The sequence below is a fragment of the Macrosteles quadrilineatus genome, unplaced genomic scaffold (assembly GCF_028750875.1).
Source record: "Macrosteles quadrilineatus isolate MER2022 unplaced genomic scaffold, UCM_ALF_1.0 Scaffold_1__1_contigs__length_201487025, whole genome shotgun sequence".
Lineage (NCBI taxonomy): Eukaryota > Metazoa > Arthropoda > Insecta > Hemiptera > Cicadellidae > Macrosteles > Macrosteles quadrilineatus.
In genome coordinates, this window is record NW_026542594.1 from 68165708 (window position 1) to 68185506 (window position 19799).

The window sequence follows — 19799 nt, forward strand, 5'->3', positions numbered from 1 at the left end:
AACTATGTGTTATATTTCACAAACAGTCAGCGGGATTCACAGATATCAACAGAAGTGCATTTGACTGCTATCTATTGGATTTTTGTGGAACTACGATGACTGGTAGTGCTAGACACTAGTGAACGAGCAGCACTCGTACGTCAGCCGCCGGGCCTGCAGCAGCCGTATGAGTAACGCTCGTAAGGGGCACCAATGGGTTGACGGTTGGTACTTAAAAAGATTGAGCTTTCCCATCACTGTTCCCATATAATTTAAGGAAACAAACAACAAATAACACAACTTATTTATTCAATAGAACATTTAAGTACATTTCATAAATAAATAATAAATGGCATGTATTAACACAAAAATAATAATTTTGAATTTAATCTTATTTTTTAATACAAATCTAAAAGCACAAATTGGCTTCAAACCGGTATTCGATAAAGGTAAGGCACAGATAGATGATCAACCTCTAAGTTTGGCCAACTGTTCTTCTATTTCCTCGTCTGTGGGTAGCCTAGACTTGGTCTTATCACCAACCTTCTCTCTTGCTGCAGAAGGTGCTTTTGACATCTGAAAAGAAAATATTAAAAATTAACATATTCTCCAAAAATAGGCCTATACCTGATAACAACTTGTATTTGTTAGTTATGAAATCTAATACAGATGGCACCTTCAAATGTCCATCTCTCTCTACCAGCCAAGGTGTGTTGAGCACTAGAAGAGTTAGGGCCGCTTTCCCCAAATCAAGTTTAACTTAATCTCGGTTAACTTTAATCGGTGGGTTAAACTTAGGATGGCTTTCCCCACTATTTTGTCATGAAAGTTTAGTTTAACCTAGCTTTTCTTTGCAAGCAACAATGTTGGCAACACTGTTATGCAATTTTGTCTGCAATATTAGCTGTTCAACTTGCCACTATGACATATCTGTCATTAATTTTCTCATGTTTTGGTTATTTGTATTAGGTTTCGTGTCATTGTCTCCAATTGTTGACATTGAAAAGAAACATTTTTATTTGCAGGCTAATAAATTGTACTGATGCTAATTTATAAGCATTTCATTTATTGTGTTTATTTAAGCTCAAACTTAATTAACTTAAACAGTGGGCCTACTGTACGCATCAAATAAAAGCATTTACAATCATGGGAAAATAAAATGTTGGGAAAGACGCAAAATTAATGTTTGTGGATTAAAAACTAGAGCCTAACCTTTGTAATAGCAGGCCTAGGCTACTCAGTAGGCCTATTAGACACGTTCGATGTTCCTGAACTAAATTTTAATTTTAGGCGTACTACAGTAGTTGTTAATTTACACATGATAATAATAGACTAGTAACCACTAATATTTACTACTATTTACCATTAGTAGTCCCGAATGTTTAATATTTACTTTTGTGTAATGTAAGACTCGTGTTAAAATAAAGTCAAACCAAAAGGCTTCTTATGAGCATACTTTCCAACCACTACTGTTGCGTTGCTGTGGACAAGGTAACCTATCGATTGTACACAACTACGATACTACCTACCGAAAATATAATAATTTAGGCCTACTCTACGCATTTAAAAACCTTCAAACCATTACTGTATATCTGTAGCCTTATATCTTTAAATTTGAAATAGTCATGAATTAATTGTCTCCATAGGTTCTGGTTTGCTATTTCTTAATTTATTTCCAGTTCAATTTATTTTAGGTTATGAACAAAAACAAATGTCAAACAAGGATATTTGCCATTGCCGTCTGCCGAACGTAACAAGTCAGCCAAGAGCCAATCAAAATCAAGCTATTATTCTTCTCTCCTGGGTTAACCCACGGATCGCCAGTTAAACCAGCCTCACCCCTAGGGTTAACTTAAACCTAGTTTAAACGGAGAATTTATTTTGGGGAAAGTGAATCTGAGGTTAAACTAGAGTTTAAACCAAGATCAGAGTTAAACTTGATTTGGGGAAAGCGGCCCTTAGAGTGAAATGAAAGATGTCAAAGTTGGACTAAAAGGATTGTTCAGAAAAACGGATTGGTATTATAGGTAAATATCTCACTGAAATAGGGGTGGAGAAAGGACCACAGGCTTTGGCCACCTTTCTGTTGCTTTATCTCACCTACACTGAAATACCCCCGCCGCAGCAAACCTGCAGACTAAGCGAATTTCCATTAACCTGATTGGATTTACACTAAAATGCCTCTATAAAAATAGCACATTTATTTCCTATTTAAATAGAATAAGTTTAACGAGTACTTAGGTTTGCTGCAACAGGGAGGATAAAAAAGATTTTTTTTATAAATTGATAATAGTTTAGTAAGAAATAAAAGTATTTTCCAAAATCGATCAAAATATGTTCATAAACAAGCAAACTACAACAGTTGACTTATTCTCCATAAGAATAACATGGGAATTTCAAAATTACAAATTTTTTGAATTTTCTCCGTAACAAATAGGCGCATAATAACGCTTCAATATACTAAATTATTTGTTTTTTTAAGCTCTACAAAATGGTTTAAAAAGAAATTGTGAAATTTTGTGTTTTTAGGGTGAAAAATGGGAAAAACCTATTTTTACCCCATAAAATCCCCCATAAACCCCCGTTCCCATAGTCCGATCATGCTGGTTCGCGAACTCATTCAAGTTTATCCCGCCTTACACCTTCAAACCAAATTTTATCAAAATCGGACAAAAATTACTCAAGTTATCGTGCGGATGGACACATATATATATATATATATATATATATATATAGATATATAAAAATTTGAACGAATGGTGTTTTTGGCCTCTGGGGACATCAAAATGAAAAAGTAAATCGGTCCCGGGGTTAGGTCTTACCATGAGACCTACGGTAATAGCTACTTCCCTATCGGGAAATTCGCTAAAACTACTAAAAGACGTTTCATTTGATGCCCTGTTACAACTACTTTAAACTAGTAGTACGCTTATTCTGCGCGTAACGGGATGAGTGAACATGAGCGCAATAATGAAAGAGTCCACCCACACCTAGCATACTTACCGGTGTCACTGGTGAACACAATAATGTTATTTGTATGGGCAAATCAACCCATGAGTCGGGGCAAATAATGGTGATTCGGTGGCTCAGTCGGTAGCGTCACGCGGACTTCGGGCCCAAGGCAGCAATGTCGTGGGTTCGGATCCTGGTCACTGCCACTAAATTTTATCAGTACAGTTCACCTTTGTACCGTACCGGCTCACCCCTTGCTTTGCTGTAAACGATCCACGCACGGGCACTTAGTCTATGTGGACGGGCTAATGCAAGGTTAAAAGAGGCTGTCAACCTCTTAAAAAAACCAAATCTCAGTCAACAACAATCCTAACTTCTCGTCCATTAATTAACCAAAGTCATTGGTAATATACGTAATGTATTTCCTCTTTCCCTCCCTTCCCATAGCATTTTTAGAATTGCAGATGCATTATCTAACTGCCACCAACGGTTCCCACACTCCGCACTGCTCGCCTCATGCTCGATACTGTACATTATTCTAATTATCACAAAGGGTTTCTACACTCCGGAATGCTCGCCTCGACTACTTCCTTCACCACTTCCTACGTCGTAGACCTGTTTCCCTCCCTTCCTATAGCATTTTAGAATTTCAAATAGATTAATTTAACTTTCACAAAGGGTTCCCACACTCCGGACTGTTCACCTTGACTACATCCTTCACCGCTTCCTACGTCGTGGACCTGTTTCCCTCCCTTCCTATAGCATTTTAGAATTTCAAATAGATTAATTTAACTTTCACAAAGGGTTCCCACACTCCGGACTGCTCACCTTGACTACATCCTTCACCGCTTCCTATGTCATGGATCTGTTTCCCTCCCTTCCTACAGCATTTTAGTATTGAATGTATATTAATCTAACTGTCACAAAGGGTTTCTACACTCCGGACTGCTCGCCTAGACTACTTCCATCACCGCTTCCTGCGTCGTGGACCTGTTTCCCTCCCTTCCCATAGCATTTTAGAATTGCAGTAACACTAATCTAACTGTCACAAGGGGTTTCTACACTCCAGAATGCTCGCTTCGACTACTTCCATTACCACTTCCTACGTCGTGGACCTGTTTCCCTCCCTTCCTATAGCATTTTAGTATTGCAGGTATATTAATCTAACTGTCACAAAGGGTTTCTACACCCCGGACTGCTCGCCTCGACTACTTCCATTACCACTTCCTACGTCGTGGACCTGTTTCCCTCCCTTCCTATAGCATTTTAGTATTGCAGGTATATTAATCTAACTGTCACAAAGGGTTTCTACACCCCGGACTGCTCGCCTCGACTACTTCCATTACCACTTCCTACGTTGTGGACCTGTTTCCCTCCCTTCCCATAGCATTTTAGAATTGTAGTTACATTAATCTAACTCTCACAAAGGGTTTCTACACTCCAGAATGCTCGCCTCGACTACTTCCATTACCACTTCCTACGTCGTGGACCTGTTTCCCTCCCTTCCTACACCATTTTAATATTGCAGTTACATTAAGCTAACTGTCACAAAGGGTTTCTACACTCCAGAATGCTCGCCTCGACTACTTCCCTTACCACTTCCTACGTCGTGGACCTGTTTCCCTCCCTTCCCATAGCATTTTAGAATTGCAGTTACACTAATCTAACTGTAACAAAGGGTTTCTACACTCCAGAATGCTCGCCTCGACTACTTCCATTACCACTTCCTAAGTCGTGGACCTGTTTCCTTCCCTTCCTATAGCATTTTAGTATTGCAGGTATATTAATCTAACTGTCACAAAGGGTTTCTACACCCCGGACTGCTCGCCTCGACTACTTCCATTACCACTTCCTACGTCGTGGACCTGTTTCCCTCCCTTCCTATAGCATTTTAGTATTGCAGGTATATTAATCTAACTGTCACAAAGGGTTTCTACACTCCGGACTGCTCGCCTTGACTAATTCCATTACCGTTTACTACGTCGTGGACCTGTTTCCTTCCCTTCTTATAGCATTTTAGTATTGCAGGTATATTAATCTAGCTGCCACAAAGGGTTTCTACACTCCGGACTGCTCGCCTTGACTACTTTCTTTACCGCTTCCTACGTCGTGGACCTATTTCCCTCCCTTCCTATAGCATTTTATTATGGCAGATACATTAATCTAACTGCCACAAAGGGTTCCCACACTCCGGACTGCTCGCCTCGACTACTTCCTTCACCACTTCCTAAGTGTCGTGGACCTGTTTCCCTCCCTTCCCATAGCATTTTTAGAATTGCAGATACATTATTCTAATTGTCACAAAGGCTTCCCACACTCCGGACTGCTCACATTGACTACTTCCTTCACCACTTCTTACATCGTGGACCTGTTTCTCTCCCTTCCCATAGCATTTTAGTATTGCAGGTATATTAATCTAGCTGCCACAAAGGGTTTCTACACTCCGGACTGCTCGCCTTGACTACTTTCTTTACCGCTCCCTACGTCGTGGACCTGTTTCCCTACCTTCCTATAGCATTTTATTATGGCAGATACATTAATCTAACTGCCACAAAGGGTTCCCACACTCCGGACTGCTCGCCTCGACTACTTCCTTCACCACTTCCTAAGTGTCATGGACCTGTTTCCCTCCCTTCCCATAGCATTTTTAGAATTGCAGATACATTATTCTAATTGTCACAAAGGCTTCCCTCACTCCGGACTGCTCACATTGACTACTTCCTTCACCACTTCCTACATCGTGGACCTGTTTCTCTCCCTTCCCATAGCATTTTTAGAATTGCAGATAAATTATTCCAACTGTCATAAAGGCCCCCCACACTCCGCAGCGCTCGCATTGACTACTTCCCTCACTATTACCTTCACTACTTCGTACATCGTAGACCTGTTTCTCTATTTTTCCATAGCATTTAAGTATTACAGATACGTTAATTTAACAGTCATAAAGGTTTTCCGTACTCCTTTCTTTTCACTGCTCACCTTTCCGCTTCCTTTACCACTCTCTACGTCGGGGACCTTTCCCCCCCCCCCCCTTCGCATAGCATTTTAGTATAAAAACTAGCTGTGTACCCGTTCTACGCACGGGGATCTTATAATATTCAGTTGAAACCTTCTTATATAACGAACAGCAGTTGGTTTGCATATTTTAAGATATGCTGGCCAAACTATTATACATAGCTTCATTTTATGTTGTTTTTTGTTGTTCCGGATCGGTATGACAATCAATAAAAGGTTAAATTACCTCTGTGTCTGCCGGTCGATCCTATAACGGTAGGCTTACTTTTATTTTTACTATCTGATCTCGTTTGCATGGCTCAATCACGTCCTGGTTGAAGTTCGTTCGCTACGCTCACTCACCTGTATGTTGGAGCTCGTTCGCTGCGCTCACTTTCCTTCAGGTTAGCTCGTTCGCTACGCTCACTTGCCTTCAGGTTAGCTCGTTCGCTACGCTCACTCGCCTCCAGGTTGCAAATTAGCTGTTGTCATAAATGTAAAAGAAATAATAGTGCTAGTGCTGCACCCTGTTGGTAATCCTTGTAACTTTAATGCTATTGAACATCACAGAACAGAACCAACTTGTTTAATTGAAACAGCTGTTAAGATTCAATAATTTCATTTCTCATAAGGTTAACATGGGCTTCCAGAAATTCCACGTCAAAAATCGACAAAAACTTGATTTTCAAGGGTTTACTGTTAAATATCTAACTGTCTCATATTCGATGAAATACGTCTAAAACCATCTCATATATGTATAGTATTTGGAAAATAAGTTTCAGGCGGGACAGTGCTATAGTTATTGAGGAGTAGTTGTAATAAAGTGCGTATTTTAGCGTTACCAAGAGAATGACAGATAGACAGACAGACAGACAGACAGACAGACAGACAGAAATTGAGATAAGGTTTGATTCGGTTTCTCTGACCTATGAAATGTAAAAATAACCAAAAAGTTCATTATTCTAAGCAATGTACAGACAAAACTCTAATTTTATTTATATAGATATACTAACATCTTTGAATATTTAATATTCAATGCCAACATTAAATTATTGGATAATATAAAAAGCTGCTTTGTTCTAAATACATACATACCTATATACTTTTAATTTAAAGGTGAATTTTAATACTGAAAATAAACGGTATATAACTGCCAACTAATATTGTTAAGTTCAATTTATTATTCTGAAAGTTGTGAAATTTAATTAGCTTAAATAACATTATTCTGAAAGCTGTGAAATTATAATGATATATATTCATAGATGCCAAACTGTTTACTCCATGAATGAAAGAGCTTAGAGTAAAAGTCGTTCTCTCTGTCTTAAGTAGACAACAAAATTGTTGGTCGCAAAACGTAAACAAATAAAAAGAAGAAGAAGGTAGCTCCTAATGTTATTCTTATGGGACAAATTAAAAAATGTTTTTTAAGTATTTTATTATTACTACTGAGTGGAATCGTCTAGAATTTTAATGGTGTCTTTACACTGGTGTCATAACTATTTGTGCAAAATTTGAACGCTATAAGTGCAACGGTTCTTGAGTTTTAGGTGCGAACACACACACACACACACACATACTCCAGCGGACAACCTTTCTCCGACTCCGCTATACACGATACATAGATTCGTTCACTTCGTTCACTCATCTATTATCTGTTTATTAACAGTGTTTTGTACTTTTTTGGCTGATTACATTTAAAGATTTAAGTTTTATCTGTACTTTTAAATGTAGTAGTGTGATTGGTTAGTTAGATGGATCAGGGTGGCCACAGAACTCCTGGGGAAAAAATCACCCATATTTCCCAGCCGAAAATCCTTTTTTTCCATATGTCCCAAAGAATACATTTACCATATTTTTTTACCATATTCACTATAATGCAATCTTTACAATACATTTGAAACTAGATAAAAATTAATTGTCTACAATATAAAATAGATAAGAATAAATATTTTGATTCACTAAGTCATACATATCAAGGATTGTAGAAGTATAGTTACAAAGGCACTGTTCTAGATTATAATTTGGAGCAAGGGTGGCGGCGCTGTTTTCAGGTAATTAACCTGTCTTTCCTTATCAGCCGACATGTGACAGCCAAAACTGAAGAGGAGAGCAAGTTGAAAGAGAATATGTACATTGATGGTTGAAGGAAGTGGCTAGCAATCCATAGTAATAGTAGTAGTACTACCAAGTAGTACCAAGTTAGTAGTATCCTAGTAGTAGTAGTAGTAGTAGTGGATAGGTTGTTCATCCGTTTCCGGTCAGTCGGACGTTGCAGGATTATTGTAGTTTATTTTATCTTTACTCCAAATATATACAAGATAATGGATTGATTGAAGAATGACACATTTTACCATAAAACAAATTAACTTACATATACAGGCTAATAGTGTCATTCACCCAGCTCATCAATCATTCAGGAGCTTGTAAAACTGATGTAAGTTTAATCTAGCTCGTATTTAATAAGAAAGTATAGCCCCGTGCGGTACCGGGTTAGAATAGTACCGCAGCCTTCTCGGGCTTGTCGTAAGAGGCGACTAAAAGGGTGACCGACGAACACACTGGGAGTCCCTGGGAGTGCCCCTGTTGTGTTGCAGGGGTTGATGTGTGCTCTGCACTGCCGATGGGTATTCTCAGTGGGTCGTGAGAAACCAGCCACTTCGGTCCTTGGTCAGGGAGTGCGGCATGGATGCAGAGGTCGGGCTCTGCATTGCGACGGGCGACCCCCGGCATGTCAGGTATCCGGTGCTGGGCAAACGGAGGTCGGGCCCCGGGGAACCGGGGTAGGGGTTTTTGTCCCCGAGGGTATACCCGTTCCTGACTGATTCCGGGCCGCTCCTTGCCGCACGATGCGCTGGAGAAAACACGATGAGTTTTGATAAAAATACCCCAAACACATCATTGAAGAGGAGCTCAAATGAGCAAGTAAATTCGTTTGAAGTGGAGCAGAGCCCTTTTGTCCGAAGCTCCAAACTTAAGAGGTCGCCACCACCGAAAAACGTGAGGACATCTCCGCCACCTGCACCTTTCAAGTGCTCTACGATTCCCCCGTTAGGATCTCCTTCGGGAAGTGGAGCTGGGAACGGTGCAGAAAATGTTGGCGATGTAGATGCTGTAGGGATGCCGAAGGAAACCCTCACAGCGACGTCGCGGTCGGAAAGCTCTGAGATTGTGCTTCTGCGTCAGGAATATCTTGACGCAGATAGTAACATTGAAACCCGGCTCCGTGACATGGAAAAGACCATTAAGGCTATGCTGGACACCTTCCGGACCCAGAGAGCCGTAAATCAAGTGGTCAAAAATGGAATGGCCAAACTAGAGGATGACCTTGGCTTTGCCTTTGCCTGCCGTCTGGTAAGCAAGGCGACCATGAAAAAGATTGCCGAAAAGGTGGTGTCCCTGCCCGATGAAAGAGCGCTGCCCTCTAAGAAACGTCGGAGGCCTTCCACATCGGAGAGTCCTCCAAATAGAGAAGAAGGCGTCCAGACCAAAAAGACCACGGTTAAGGCCAAGGCGACTCAGACGGACCTCTCGTCTGCTGTGTCCAGATCCTTTTCGGACGTAGCTGCAGCTCCAGCGAGGCGCCGACAGGCACAGCAACCCACGACCCCCCTTCAGGGAAGTTCCCGAAAGGGGTCAGTGGTGGAGACACCTGAGGCTGTGTGGGAAAAACGCCTTTCCAAAAAGGAGAAGAGGCAATTGAGGCGGGCGGAGGTCGCCTCCATGAAGAATGAGGCAGTGAAGGCACAGCCAACCGGCGTGGCCCAAACTCGGTCCCTGCTCCGAAAAGGTCGCGGCCCAAAAAGCCCAGGACGGAGGCAATCCTTGTCAAACCCTCAGGGGGGAGATCTTTTGCCGAGGTCTTGGGCGTAATAAAGGCCAAAGCTAAACCGGAGCAGACCGATACGGTTGTACGGTCGATTAGACAAACCCGGGAAGGGGACGTTCTCCTTGAACTGGGTAAGTTGAAAGACAAGGCTGCTTTTACTGCCGAACTGAAGGCAGCTGTTGAAGGCCAGGGCACCGTCCGTGCTCTTGAGCCCAAGACATCAATTGAGGTTCGAGACATTGATTGTGTGTCGACGGAGAGTGACGTTGTTGAGGCCCTGAAGAAAGCTGTACCCGAGCTTGCCGGGCAAACGGCCATCCTAAGGGTTTGGCTCACAAAACCCAATAGGAGTCAGCAGCGGATGGCAATCGCCGAAATGGCAGACGCGCTTGCCACTAGGGTGCTGGCACTCCAGCATCTGAGAGTCGGCTGGGTCAACTGCAGGCTCAGACGGAGAGTGGAAGTGAAGAGGTGTTTTAAATGCCTCTGTTTCGGCCATTCCTCCCGAAACTGCAAGGGACCCGACCGAAGCAAGAATTGCCTTCGGTGCGGGGAGGTTGGTCACATCCGTAAGGACTGCAAAGTCGAGTCCTGTTTCCTTTGCAAAGAAAATGGGCTCGCTGACAAACACGTAAAGCATATAGCTGGGTCTGGGCAGTGTAGTGTATTTAAAACTGCTCTACAGCAAGCGAAATCTCTCCCACGAAGATAAGAATCCTTCAGTGCAATCTGGAGCGATCCAGGACGGCTGACGCACTTCTTTGTCAGTTTGCCCTCGAACACGATGTTGACGCTCTCTTAATCAGCGAACAGTACCAGTATCGAGATAGGGACCCATCTTTATGGTTCCCTGATAGTCTTGGTACTGCTGCATTCTGGGCTCGTAATGCAGCTAAAGTACAAGTGCGGGGTCACGCGAATGGCCGAGGTTTCGTTTGGGTTCGGTGCAGGGATGTCACTTACTTCAGTGTCTACCTTACTCCCAACGAGGCCATCCGTGACTTTCGTGAGAAGATAGACCGCCTAGAAGAGAGCGTGCGCGATACCACCGGACACGTCGTCGTGGGTGGGGATTTTAATGCTAGGGCTGTCGAGTGGGGAATGACCCTCACCAACTCCCGGGGCAAGTATATTCTGGACTTTGCTGCCAGAGCCGGACTCGTTGTACTGAATGAGGGCAACACGCCAACTTTCCGCCGCCCTGGGATGCGGGGGACGATCCCAGACATTACCCTTACATCTGAGTCCCTTTTGCCAAGGATCAGATCCTGGAGAGTCCTGGAGGATTACACGGGCAGTGACCACCAGTACATAATTTTTGACGTCCTGGATGGTCATCAGAGACAAGTGGCAGCGTTTCGTCAAGTGCCCGTTCGATGGAACATTAAAAAACTGGACGTGGCAAAATTCAATGGAGCCATCCTACGAAGAACGCCGGATATTCATCCCGCAACTGGCGTGCCTCACGCAGAGGCGTTAGTTGCATCCACGATGGAACTGATTGTCTCGGCCTGCGATGAATCTATGCCTCGCAGGAGATACCGGTGCAATAAGCGTCCTGTGTACTGGTGGACTGCCGAGATTGCGGAATTGCGACGAGCAGCATTGAGAGCCAGAAGACTTGCTACCAGGGCTAGAGAACCCCTAGACAGACGGCGTAAGTCGGATGCTTATAGGGCGGCTAGGAGGTATCTTCGTCGAGCCATCAATCAGAGTAAACGCAGTTGCTGGGATAAATTAAGGGACGATGTTGATTCCAACCCGTGGGGCCTGGGTTACAAACTTGTAACCAAGAAACTTGGAACCCGCTCTCCACCTTCCGTTATGGACAGGGTCACTATGGAGAGGATAGTCGAGTCCCTTTTCCCGGCTCACGCGTTGCGACCACTGCGGGATTTCGGAAGGGTGGACGACGTCCCACTTTTCAGCCCTGAAGAGCTGGTGGCGGCCGTCATATCCCTGAAGAACAACAAGGCTCCTGGTCCTGATGGGGTACCCGGTGAAGTCCTCAAGAAGGTTTTGACTACCAACCCCTTGATCCTTTTGAGCATGTACAACGCCTGCCTGGTCGAAGGGGTTTTCCCCTTGTGCTGGAAGACAGCTAGGCTTGTGCTTGTTGGGAAGGGCAAGGGAGACCCAGATCTGCCATCCTCTTACAGACCTCTGTGTATGTTGGATACGGCTGGCAAAGTCCTCGAGAAATTGATCCGTTCCCGGCTGAATTCAGCCGTTGTCGCTGCGGGGGACCTCTCCCCTCGTCAGTATGGATTCAGGACGGGGCGATCAACGATTGATGCGATTGAGGAGGTGAAGCAAGCAGTGATGAGAGCTGAGGATTTTAACCACTACTCTCGCAGGGTTGTGCTGCTCGTAACGCTCGATGTGCGAAATGCATTTAATTCGGCGAGGTGGTGCGATATGCTGGACGCTCTGGAGAACACCTTCCACGTGCCGGCATACCTCATGCGCATCATAGAGGATTATCTCCGGTTTCGCCTCCTAATGTATGACACTGCGGAGGGCCCGCGGACGATGAGTGTCACTTCTGGTGCTGCCCAAGGTTCCATACTCGGCCCAGACCTCTGGAACGTCGCTTATGACAGCCTTCTGAGGTCTGAAATGCCTGAGGAAACGGTCTTGGTTGGGTACGCAGACGACGTTGCAGCTTTGATAGCTGCACGTAGCGTTGAGCTGGCTCAGCTAAAGCTAAACCGAGTTATGCGTACCATAAACGCATGGATGGCAGACCACGGTCTCTCACTTGCTCTGAGCAAAACCGAGATCGTGATTTTGACAAAAAAACGGATTGACACCATCGTGCCGTTGAGGGTGGGAGCCGTCGAGGTTCAAACTGTTCGTTCTGCCAAGTATCTTGGGGTCATGGTAGACAGCAAGCTTAGCTGGCGGGATCAGATCTTCCGAACAGCGGACAAGGCCGCTAGGGTGGTTTCTTCTCTTAGCCGGTTGATGGCCAATGTCGGAGGGCCTCGGTCCAGTCGTAGAAGGCTGTTAATGTCTTCGGTCCAGTCCGTACTCTTGTACGGTGCGGAGGTGTGGGCAGACGCACTAAATAAGGAGGCATACAGGATGCGGCTCGCCCGAGTGCAGCGTCAGGCAGCACTGAGGGTAGCATCTGCCTACCGAACAGTGTCCGAGCCCGCCGTCCTGGTGATTGCTGGAGTCATCCCCGTCAAACTTTTGGCGGCGGAGAGAAAGGCAATTTACCGGCGCCGCGGGGAGGACGAGGCACGAACAGAGGAACGCACCCGCACCTACCAGCTGTGGCAGGAGGGCTGGGAACAGGAGACACGGGGACTCTGGACCAGGCGACTGATACCGCAAGTCCAACCTTGGGTTGATCGGCGGTACGGAGAGTTGGACTTTTACCTCACCCAATTTCTGACGGGACACGGCTTTTTCCGGTCGTACCTGTTCAGGATGGGCAAAGCCGTGTCTCCCGACTGCATATACTGCCTAGGCATTCTCGATGACGTGGAACATACATTTTTCCACTGCCAGCGCTGGGAAAGGCCCCGCCTGGAGGCTCAACAGTTAATAGGACTGCTGTCGGTGGACACGGTCATACCGATTATGACGGAGGGTGAGGACAATTGGACCTGTGTGTCACATTATATCCAGGGTATCCTCCGCGCCAAGAAGATCGACCTTGACCGGGATGCGGTGTAGGTCATAAAGAATCAAAATGCCAGAAACGGTGCGAGCCCTGAGGGCTTAGGTCACATGTTGGCCTGACTTGAAGTAATGTGACAAACAATTCCAGGTCTGTGTCCAACAGAGTAGAGGGGGTTTTTTAGTGAGTAGTCTGATAATTTCAGGAGTCTCACACTACAGGCTGGCTACCTGTGTGCGTAAAAGCATTTTCCCTCCTCTCCCTAAAAAAAAAAAAAAAAAAAAAATAAGAAAGTATAAAGAAAAGTAAGGTATAAAGTACAGTACAGTGGAACTTGGTTAATTTGAACCTCAAGGGCCTTCTAACCATCCAAAAATTCTAATTTAAAAAGTTTAGTTTAAAAGGCTCAAATCAATCAAACTTTACAATTCCGCATAAAACCCCTTATTATGAATAACTTAAACTTTCGTTTTACGGTACAGTAAATTAAGTAGCATACAGTAAATGATCTTACTGACAGTAGAAAAATAGACTACACTGTACTGTTAGTGCGTGAAGCAATAATGTTTCTGAAAAAAATCAGAGTAGAAACAATCGAAGGGTTGCAGGGGTTGGACAATGACCACGAAAGGAGCGTGCGCCACAGACGTGAGTCAAGGGCAAACAGTCGAGTAGGGCGGGGGAAGGGGTGGGTGCAACCTTGAAGCTGTATTGGACTTGAACCACTGCCCTAAAGGGCTGGCGAGGGAGGTTTCGACCACAGGCCAATAATACTAATTTGTTTTTTGGGAATTCCTTGCCCGGGTTTTGACTTTCGGTTGTCTTTTTTTGCGTAGAAACTTCGAACTATCCAAAATATAACTCAAATTAGCCAAGTTCCACTGTGGTATGTTTGAGAGTCAGAAAAAGGTATGAATAAATAACACAGGTTCAACAATTAAATTACAATAAAGGTAATCAAATCAGTGACTTCTTCACTAAAATCAAGGTAATCAAATGAGTGACTTCTTCACTAAAAGTTAAATCCGTTACTTTCTTCGACATTTGTGCCACTTAACCAATTTTTCTGTGGCTTCTGTATTATTAAAATAAAGTAACCAGCCGAGCCAAGTAGAAAGATGTGTCGAATCCAAATCTCAAATCCTAAGAAAAGATTTGCATTTGAGATTCGAGAATCAAATTCAGGTACACTGACAGTTACGCCGACTCGCAGCCAGCTCCTAAATAACGTGTAGCAGCAGTGACGATCCACGCATAGCTGGAACAAAGCCAAACTCGGTCTAAAAAGTTCATGGCTGTGGCTTGAATGTGTCCTAGTCGAATATTATTAATATTTTAAATAGGGATAGGCCGATAACAGAATTTCTTGATTCTAGTTCTGAAATATTACTCACGATTCTAGATACCAATTCCATATATAAAAACAAATATTTTTAAGGAAGTTTCCATGGTCAATGTTTTGTTGTTTTTATCATCCATGTTTAAATTCTGAATCAGACAACTGGTGTAGTTCATGTCTGGCCAAAATTATCGTGTGCTCTCAGTTATATTGCATACAAGTCTGATAAGTAATCAGAATCTGGGAACCGCTCTTGCTTTTTACGAAACAAAATAATAGTCGTAGACTGAAAACATCCAAATTGATGTAGCCGTGGCACGGCAACTCAAGAAAATCGAGATGCTGTAGAATGTTGTTATGTTGGTACCACTAGAAGAATCAACCTAGCTCTTTGGCTGTTGGCTTAATTGCAATCCCACAATCCCCTAGTTCCAAAGTACTATTCCCCTAATACATATTGGGGACAACATCTCTCAATTCTCGCATTCAGTGCTACCTTCGGTTAGTAGCTCTAGTTCAGTGCGAGCGACTATTGCCACCATTGATGGTATCGACTTTTGACCGCAATAAGTATTTGTCGGCGTTCGTGTAGCAAGCAATGGCGGAACTGTACTGTAGACACTAGACAGACGACAACGGTTTACACAAAATGATTCTTTGTTATTTTGCGTCAAAAAATATATATAAATGCGTTATAAAGGTCAATTTTGTGATTTTTCACAGTGTAAAAGACTGATCTTCATCAAATTTGGATAGCATGATACCGTGCCATAGGATATTTCAGACAACTTGATGTATAAAATTATTAGGGGTCTGCGGGTCAGACTTTTTTGGTTCGGGTCGGGTCGGGTCGGGCCGATAATTTTGGTCCTCGGGTTTCGGGCCAAAATCGGGTCGGGCCAAAAATTATTAATTACCGGATTTTTTTTCTTTTAACTCTGTGTTTATAATATTACTTGAAAATAAAATATGAAAAAAGATTGTATTTATGTATATTATTTCATGTTCATAACTTATTTACAGCTTAGGAGTTGAATCAACTGCAAGAAAGAAGAAAATATTTTTTTTTATCAAGCCATTCTTTCCCATTTTCATAACTGTTGAAATATCTAAATAGTTATATTACAACAAGTTTGAAATGGAACTTAATATAAAAGGATCATAAACAAATCAATTAACCTTATCACAAGTTTAGGGCCTGTGGACTGGCTTCAAGACTGCAAGCAAGAAGAAAATAAAAATTCTATGTTTCCACCATGCAATATGAATCATTCATTCCCTGCCTCCTAACCTCCCAAGTATAAAAACCTCACATTTACAATAGCATTATTAGTTACATCATCATAAATAAAGAATTATCTATTATTGGCATTTAGGCCTACAGCTTTACATAGGAATTAGGTAATTTTTATAGTAATAGGCTAAGCAACATGACAAGTGGAGAACTCATTGAAGAAAAGATATTGTGTAAACTAATTTACTATAACACTCTAAAACAGTAAATAACACACATACATTGTTTATGGTATAGTTATAGTAAAGGCTGTAAAAATTGCATATCATGTCATACACAGTAGTATAGACCTACGGTATTGCAAGAGATTAAAATCCTAAAACAACTGATTTTGATAGCTAATAAATGAAAAGAATTAAAAATCCATAAACTCAAGTCAAACAATATCACAATTAATTAGGTAGCCTACCTGAAAAGGAACTCTTAATATAATTATAGAAAATTTTAAATCAAGAGAAAAGAAAGTTAAATGCTAATTTGGCAACATAAGCAGACAGCACAGAAATTATAGTGCCCTAATGAGCAACACAACTCAATGTTTTTATACTGTAAGTCAATGTTTTTGAAACTGTAAGGTATTTTTCTCGGAAGGAAGGGTAGTAGAATGTAAACAAAAAACCATGAATCACACTCACAGCCAGGTCCGGGGCCCGGGGACACTCAAGGTTACAGACCCTCCCCCTCCCCTCCCCTCTTGCACAACCCGGCTCGGGGACACTCAAGGTCATAGACCCTCCCCCTCCCCCGCCCTATTACACCACCCGGTTGTCCAATTGCTGACAAAATGCAAGTAACGAAACAAGGAAGTAGAGACAAAAATATATATTATTTCTTTATTAAAAAATATAAAACTGTTACAGATAATTTCCAAAGAAATTAATTCATGGTAGTATGTGTCTTGTAAATATTGTATTGGATCTTAGAAATATCCTTTTTGAAACTCAATCTAACTTAAGAAAAAATAATTTTACTGATGAAAACTTTCATACAAATTATAAAATATTTAGGCCTAACCTCTTTGTAGACTTGCTGATACTTGATACTTTTTAAAAAAAATGAAATGGTGACCATACAATGCAGAACCAGACGATCAGAAGTGTTGTTTTGTTTTGTTACTGAATGACAAAAAGGACAATAGGAAAATAAAAGAACAAGATACAGATCTGTACACTATATCAGATATTTCTTTTGTTTATAATTTATTATGTAAAATACTAAAATATATTTTAAACTAGGTATGGAATAAACAATAAATAATTAAACTGCTACCTCTGGATAAATAGTCTTTCTTTTGACTTCGTTTTCTTTGCACTGTTGCGTCACGGCTTTTGTCAGTAGCCGACTGGACTGGCTCTGGCTAGTGACAGTACGGCAATTGCTCTGTTGTGTCTTTGTTCTTAAACCATCGTGAGCAAACTTAATATTTAATTAGAATTTTAACGTTTTAATTCCTCTGTAATAATATATATAAGGGTGTTTCTTTGAAAATAACTTATTATAACTTTGAAAATAATAATTTAATTATTTTTTTTTTGGCCCGACCCGATCTTGGCCCGATCAAATCTCTGACCCGACCCGGTCTCTCGGGCCTTCCGCTGGCCCGACCCGACCCGAAAAAATCGGGGACCCGCAGACCCCTAAAAATTATTCATCTTGTCAGTTCATTCATAAATTTGTTGGTAGAGTGCTGAAGAGAAGAGGGATAGAGTCTGTTCAGGTCTAACAGACGGAAACAGATGTTTGGAAAATTTAAATACAGTAAAAACACACACAGATACTTTACATAACAAATTCTTTATGAGGAATCCAGACCAATTAGTTATTTTTATCACAAACTTACCTGTCCAGAAATTTCAATTCCAATTTCATCCAGGACCTGGTTGACTATGAGGTCAGTTTCTTCTTCGTCTCCTGACTCATCAAGCATGTCATCCAGTGTGTCATTTACTATGGAAAAATTTCATTTGTCAATCAAATCTCCTTAGAAAGAAACCAAAACCACTAGTGTGTGATATAAAATCGTTGATCTTTAAAATCAAATTGTACCATAATTTTTAAGAATTACCAAAAAATATTTAACCAAAGTTTAATATTGGGGAGTAGGCTAATAGTGTCATTCACCCAGCTCATAAATCATTCAGGAGCTTGTAAAAATGATGTAAGCTTAATCTAGCTTGTATACGAGATACAAAGTTCAATGGGTTAAAATTATAATTTATACTTGGCAAAAATTTGTGGACAGTAGGCTATAGAAACTTGCATCACCCAACTAACATACCAGTAAATGTATTGCTGTACAGAGCTGGCTTTAGGCACGTGCAAAAGGGGCGGCAGCACCAAATCCAGTGCTTGGTGAAAAATACAAAAAGTTTTATAAGTCTGTGAATTGTAAATCAATTATGTCAATCATGAAAAAAGGAATATAAATACCAATATTAGTCAATAGGCCTACATTGAGATTTTTGTTAATAAAATGTAGGCGGTTTTAGGGGAAGAAATCTATCCCCTCCAAGTCTTGATCCTACCATTAAAACATAGCTCAACAGCTGAGAACTCCCCCTCAAACCGCCTACAAATTGTGAACGGACTAGGCTGTCTATAGTAATTATTGTTTGGATACTAATTTTTAGTAGTAACGAGCCCCGCTCTGAATGTTTGCACTGGGCCCAGGGGGTCTTGATCCCAGAATTCCAGTTGAATTTTGGTACATATAAATCCTGGGATAGTCTCTTAATCCCGGAATTAACCATATTACAAAACCTATGTATATATTTTTCTATGAGTTTTATCCAATAGTCAACGGTTTTACTAACTGAAATTAATTGACAAAAATGTCTAATAACAATAATTGAAACATTTATTTACACTTATAGTCTACTGGTCTACTGTTTACTTACAAGACAGAGTAAATTGGTTAAATATAAAAGATGATAAGTTGTGATTGTTTTGTATGGACACTTCAATCATCACACTCAATAGGCGAATGTAGTGTAGATATATGTTTCAAATGTTATTAAACTATTTTTATTTACTCGTACAGTCTAACCTTGATATAACGAACCTCGATATAACGAATTCCTTGATATAACGAATTTTTTGTAATCCCCTAGAACTCTCCATAAGACACAATGTATATTTTACCTCTACATAACGAACAAACCATAACAACGACCTTGGTTTAACGAATTTTTCATGATTTCGGCTAAAATAAGACACCTCAATATAACGAATTTATCATTGTCAGAACCTCTACATTGCGAATTTAACCTCTGTACAACGAATTGTCTACGTCTTTCCCTCAATATAACAAATCCCCCACCCAATTATTGTTTTGGGAAAATCTGTTTCTTTATCAAATGAAATGGAAAGGTCACGTCATCGCTTGCAACTTTTGTGATTTATCCCCATAGAATAATATTATAGTTAGTCCCACTGGCTTACCCGCGATAAAGGTTGTTTACAACTACAAGCCTACAAGCTTATGGGAGAAAGTATGTGTCAGTTTGCTGATACCGTTTATTTTAATGATTCATTACACTCACATTCTGAAAACTAGTGTTTTATTATTAAAAATGAAATGTAGCAAAAAAGTAGTTTGCTACAATTTTATTGTAGTTGTAGCTATAGCAAGCTACATTTTGTAAAAATGTAGAAGTGGCAAAAGCAAGCTACATTTAAAAAGTAGTTTACCCAACACTGATTAATCCTTAGAATTTGGTTTATTGGACCAAGCAGCAATACTTGCCTTAAAGAGAGGGTTTTGGAGTTATGAAATACCTCTGGT

At 41.5% G+C, this 19799-nt stretch overlaps 1 protein-coding gene across 1 annotated transcript in view; it reads right to left on the reverse strand.

The window, feature by feature from the left end:
• Positions 1–269: 269 nt before the first annotated feature.
• LOC128983515 (charged multivesicular body protein 2b-B) overlaps positions 270–19799 on the reverse strand; it is a 61836-nt gene continuing 42306 nt past the window's right edge. The window contains exons 5-6 of the mRNA XM_054402816.1: positions 17856–17962; positions 270–555 (exon numbers count right to left, since the gene is read on the reverse strand). Coding sequence (XP_054258791.1) covers positions 448–555; positions 17856–17962 — 215 coding nt within the window. The 3' untranslated portion in view covers positions 270–447. The remainder of the gene's footprint in view (positions 556–17855; positions 17963–19799) is intronic.